General features: G+C 37.8%; 1 protein-coding gene across 3 annotated transcripts in view; it reads left to right on the forward strand.

The window, feature by feature from the left end:
• The window catches only part of RALBP1 (ralA binding protein 1), a 65,192-nt gene that overhangs the window by 55,732 nt on the left and 3,473 nt on the right, over positions 1-5,987 (forward strand). For all 3 annotated transcript variants that reach the window (XM_017543948.2, XM_037744048.1, XM_037744047.1), the window contains exon 7: positions 4,427-4,534. In XM_017543948.2, coding sequence (XP_017399437.1) covers positions 4,427-4,534 — 108 coding nt within the window. The remainder of the gene's footprint in view (positions 1-4,426; positions 4,535-5,987) is intronic.

A 5,987-nucleotide genomic window follows, 5' to 3' on the forward strand; every position in this document is an offset into this window, starting at 1 on the left:
TTGACCAGGATGGTCTCGATCTCTTGACCTCGTGATCCACCCGCCTCGGCCTCCCAAAGTGCTGGGATTACAGGCTTGAGCCACCGCGCCCAGCCTTACTCTTGCTTTTATTTATTTTTTTTCTTTTGATATTGACCAGGCTTGTCTCAAACTCTTGGCCTCAAGTAATCCTCCCATCTCGGCTTCCCAAAGTGCTGGGATTATAGATACGAGACACCACGCCCAGCCCAAGTTCTTCCTTTTAAGAATATAATATATAATGTCACTTGAAGTGAACTACTCTGATGGGAAATTTATTCACTAAAATGTTTCTAGTCCTGTATTATTGATATTGCAGCCTGGTGTCAGTCACATATTTTAATGAAATCTAGAAAGTTTTCTTGTTTTATTTTTTTGGGATAGGATTTCTCACTCTGTCACCCAGGCTGGAGTGCAGTGGCATGATCATGGCTCACTGTAGCCTCAATCTCCTGGGCTCAAGGGATCCTCCCACCTCAGCCTCCAGAGTAGCTGGGACTACCAGTGTGTGCCACCATGCTCGGTTAACTTTTTATTGTTTGTAGAAATGTTGTCCAGGCCGGTCTCAAACTTCTGGACTCAAGCAGTCCTCCCACTTCCCAAAGTGCTGGGATTATAGGCATAAGCCACCATGCCTGGCCTAGAAAGTTTTGTTTTAATTAAAAATGATTTTACTAAAAAATTTGTCATTTCCTGCTTGGTTATACCTGTAAACAGGGCTTTCTACAGATAAGAAGCAGACTGGATGGTGAGACACCTTCAGGGACTGCTAGGGAATCTGAGGCATTTAGAATTAGCCCTTTGGAAATCTAGTGATGAGGGTCGCCTGGAAGGCCCTGAAGATCAGGGGAGATTCTATTTATATAATAATAATGAGTGATATGCAATACCTGATGAGTTTAGGGCATGCCAGTCAGACTTTTGAGTTCCCTCTTGTTTAGTGTTGTTGCTTGGTTCTGGAACTGTGAGTGTACCAGCCACACCAACAATAAAATCCCAGATCTCTGGATCACCTTAAAATCCACATTGCAGATCAACTGCAGCATCTAAACAGCACAGCCAAGGAACATTAGTTAGCACTTGTCAGAATTGGGGAACATGATAATAAGTCTGTTGTGGTTGTGTTAAAAAGACAAAGGCAACCTGAGTACTTCTGTTTCTTTGAGGTCAGAGATTTGTATTCATGTGAAGGATAGCTTTGTCAAACAAGTGCATTCATGGGACTCTTACATGTGCATTCCAGGAAAGGTAATCTAGCAGAAGCCCTCTGTATATTTTTCTTTCTTCTTTTCTTTTGCTCACTAGGTTATTTATCTCTTGCTTTTTACCTGTTTTTGTTGTTGTTGTTGTTGTTGCTGCTGTTAAAATTTTTTCCTTCATATCTCAGCCTAGAATCATATATTAGAGACAGACCACTCAGGCTTCATGAGCAAACTGTAATTGTTAATCATATGGGCATTGCCAGTCCGCCTTTAAATGAAGAGTGCCCTGATTGACCTAAGACAGGGCTGATGGAGGTTTCGCTTTTGTTTCTTTTGCTTCTATATCTTGCTTGGATAAAGGAATCATGATAAAGCAGCCAGAGCCAATATGAAAAGGGATGGATTAACTTTGCTTTACCAATTTTCTTGCTGCTGTGTTTTCACACCAGCTCATTAATTCACAAAACACTCAAAAGATTCTACAAAAGTCTAATGTATTTTTATATATTGCAATGCACAGTTGGTTATTGAAACTAAATAAAAAAGCGACCTAAATAAATGGAGAGATAAATCATGCATGTGGAACAGAAGATTCAATATTGTTAAGATGTTAGATTTTCCCAAATTTCAACTTTGAGGAATAAATCACTTTTAAAGACAGAGGTAATATAATTTACCACATTAACAGACTAAAAAGAAGAAAAACCCATATCATATTAGTAGGTGCAGAAAAAGATTTGGTAGAATTCAATGCTTAGTCATGATAAAACTCTCAGCAAATAACTTTCTCAGCCTGATAAAGAACATCCACAAAGAATCTACAATTATCATACCTGATAGTGAAACTGCTTACCTTAAGATTGGTGAACACTACAGGGATTTCTGCTGTTACCCTCTATTCAGCATTGTACTAGACATTCTAGCCAGTGCAATAAAGCAAGAAAAAAAGCACACATCTTGGAGAGAAGTTTTTATTCTTGGATAACATGATTATGTATATATAAAATCCTAAAGAATCTACAACAAAAGAACGAATCAGTGAGTTTACCAAGTTTGTAGGATACGAGACCAGATCTACAAATGTCTTATGTGTTTCTATATATTAGCAATGCACAATTGGATATTGAACCTAAAAAAAAATTAAAAGGAGACCTAAGTAAATGGAGAGAAAAATCTTGCATGTGGAACAGAAGAATCAATATTGTTAAGATGTTAGGTTTTCCCAAATTGATCTGTGGGTCCAATCACAGTAAAAATCCAAACAGATGGTATTGTGAAAATGAATAAGCTCTTCTAAAGTTTATGTGGAAATACAGATGACCAAAAAACACCTAATAGGTTTTTTTGTTTTTGTTTTTGTTTTTCGAGACGGAGTTTCACTATTATTGCCCAGGCTGGAGTGCAGTGGTGTGATCTCAGCTCACCACAACCTCCGCCTCTTGGGTTCAAGCAATTCTCCTGCCTCAGCCTCTGAGTAGTTGGGATTACAGGCATGCGCCACCACGGCCGGCTAATTTTGTAATTTTAGTAGAGACAGGGTTTCTCCATGTTGGTCAGGCTGGTCTCGAACTCCTGACCTGAGGTGATCTGCCCGCCTTGGCCTCCCAAACTGCTGGGATTACAGGTGTGAGGTCAACAGTTTTGAAGAAGAACATAGCCAGAAGTTTGGAGGTCTCATACTGCCCGATTTCAAGACTTACTAAAAAGCTGCAGGAATGAAGACCGTAGGTATTGGATACAGATACACATACAGAATAGAAAGTGTAGGAGTCGACCTACACATATATAGGTAATTACTTTTTAATGAAGATGCTAAAATCAGTGGGGAAGAGATTTTTTGTTTGCTTTTCAACAAAATAGCACTGGAACACATGCAAAGAAAAAAAAATCTTGACTCTGTCCATATAACATATGCAAAAAATAACTTGAGCTTCCAGAGGAAAAAACAGGAAGATATCTTATTGATCTTGGCTTAGTAATTTCCTAAATAGGACAAAAAATCTATAAACTATAAAAGAAAAATTTGATAAATTGAATTTTATCAAAAATTTAAAAATATGCTCTTTAAAAGATATTAAGAAAATAAATATCTAAGCCAGAAGTTGTGACAAAATATTTGCAAAAGCTTGTATCTGATAAAGGACTTGAATTTTTTTTTTTGAAGTTTACTGTTTAATAAGAAAACCAATTTTTAAAAGGCAAAAATTTGAACAAATACTTTACCAGAGATTATATATAGATGGCAAAGAAGCACATGCAAAGACTCTTATGATCATTAGTCAGTAAGGAAATAAATATTAAAAGCACTCTGAGGTAACAGTATACATCAGCTGGAATAGGCTGCTCTTGGTGATGCAAAATGGTGCAGCCATTTTGGAAAAACAGTTGGCAGTTTCTTATAAAGTTAAACATATGGTTACTTACCATAGCACCCATCCTTCCCACTCCTAGGTATTTATCTAAGAGAAACATTTGACCTCACAAAGTATGTGCGAAATATTCCTAACAGCTCTAGTTATAATAGTTTACAACTAGAAGGAACTCCAATGTCCATCAGTTGGTGAATGGATAAATAAATTGGGGTACATTGATTGCAGGGAATATTGCTCAGCAACTACTGATACTGATACAGACAACCAAATAGATGAATCTTAAAAGCATTGTGCTAAGTGAAAGAAGCCAGATAATCACACTACTTACTGATTGATTCAGTTATGAAACTCAGGGAAAGGAAAAACGACAGCAATGGAGAGCAGGACAGTAGTTGCTACGATGTCAGTAGATGGGGGAGGAGTGCAAGGGCACTTTGTGTGGCGATGGAAATGTTCTAGAGCATGATGGTGGTGGTGGTGGTGGTTACTTGACTTTATGTTTGTGAACACTAAATGCTGTGCTCAAGATTTACACTCCTGACTACACCCTTCCTAAGTATCACAATAGGTAGTTTCTGTGGAAGGGTACCAAAAATGGCAAGTACATTAACCAGAATTGAACATTTTCACAGTGCAGCCACAGACTAAGATATCTCCATGTTATATTCCAAGCCCAGTTACCAAATGCCCATCCATCTAGATGGTTCACCTGACTGTTATTGTTTCAGTTCTAGGAAATGAGAAGGAATCGTCTAGATTTGTGGTGGTGTGAATTTGTTGAATATGTGTTGCATATAGGCTGACCAGTTCTTTTTTATTTGTCTTACTTGACAGGAGTGTGAAACCAAGATTGCACAAGAGATAGCCAGTCTTTCAAAAGAGGATGTTTCCAAAGAAGAGATGAATGAAAATGAAGAAGTTATAAATATTCTTCTTGCTCAGGTAACCTAAAATATTTTTCTCTATTTTGCAAGACTCTTAGTGGTCATTTAAAAATAATAACTTGAGAAGCTCTACTACAGATGTGAATCTTTTAACCAAAATTATAACGTGATTTTGAGGGCCTGTATCTGTTTTATTTGGCACTTCCTTTATTTTGTGTTTGTTAAAATGTTCAGTTATGGTGAAAGAAACTACCTTATATTCAGTAATGACTCCTAAGGGCAATGGACTCCTTACTCGTTCTAGGTGCTTAATCTAATTTCGTCTACACACAGATCTCAGTTATAGTCTTTTCCCTAATTTACAGATTAGTGGTACTTATTCCATATTAGTGAGATCAGACCTTTAAAAATATTTATAAAACTGTTGTACCTGACCTTACAAAGTCTGGGATTCTTGAAATGTAAAATACAGATTTTATCTAATAGTTGTTGCTAAACAACACCTTTTAGATATTTTGATTTTATTCTTTGCAGGTGAAAGTCAATTGTTGGAGGCAAATTGTCTTATTAGTCCCTCATTGATTTAACGGATACCTCTTTCATGCCTACTGTATTCCAGTCATAGAGCTAAAGATGAGCTCATTTCTTTCTGAATTTCGCAAGTCAGCCTTAACTTTGTTCTGGAAATTGCTAGAGTTTAATCAGAAAGGAATGAAGTTCTAGGCTCTGACAGCATTGTGTCTAGGCTTCCAGAAACTCATGAAAGTGGCTTACCTAAAGCCTAATAGGTTTCAGTCCTTCTCTGTCACTTCTGAAACATGCGTTGTTTTGCCTAGCAGGAACACATAACTGTTTTCCCCTGAGGAAAGGATGAAGTCCCAGATTATGTCTTTGTTTCAGGGTTTTTCAGTCTGGTATTTGTTGGAATGTTAGCTTTAGAATCTTAGCTTTAGAATTAGCTTTAGAATGTTAGCTTTGGAATGTTATTCAAAATGGAATGCGGAGGTACAGGAAAGACATCTGTGTGTTCAAAAACATTTGAGCAATACTGTTGTCTTTCATCTCCGGGAGAGAGGTTCACAGTGCTGTTGGTGGTTGTGGGTAGTTCATTTTGGCATGGTAAGTACTTACCCTCTCAGTACCTGCTCATTTGGAAGGAACGTCTGCACCCAGCTCCTCATCCCCATAGCTACCTTCTGTTTCTCCCTAAGTTTTGTCTGTCTTGTTCTTTTCTCTAGGTTGGAGGGGCTTTCTAGATCTTGGGCAGATAAGGGTTTTTTCCCCATTCTTTTAATAAGACTGGTGACCTTATCAGTCTTAGAAGTGAATATTCTGGTAAAGCAGAATATTGAATATCGACTATTTAAATACCTTTGGGCCAGGCATGGTGGCTCATATCTGTAATCTTAGCACTTTGGGAGGCTGAGGCGAGCGAATCACTTGAGGTCAGGAGTTTGAGACCAGCCTGGCCAACATGGTGAAACCCTGTCTCTAGTAAAAATAAAAAAATT

The sequence above is a fragment of the Cebus imitator genome, unplaced genomic scaffold, assembly GCF_001604975.1.
Source record: "Cebus imitator isolate Cc_AM_T3 unplaced genomic scaffold, Cebus_imitator-1.0 Scaffold162, whole genome shotgun sequence".
In the NCBI taxonomy this organism is placed as follows: domain Eukaryota; kingdom Metazoa; phylum Chordata; class Mammalia; order Primates; family Cebidae; genus Cebus; species Cebus imitator.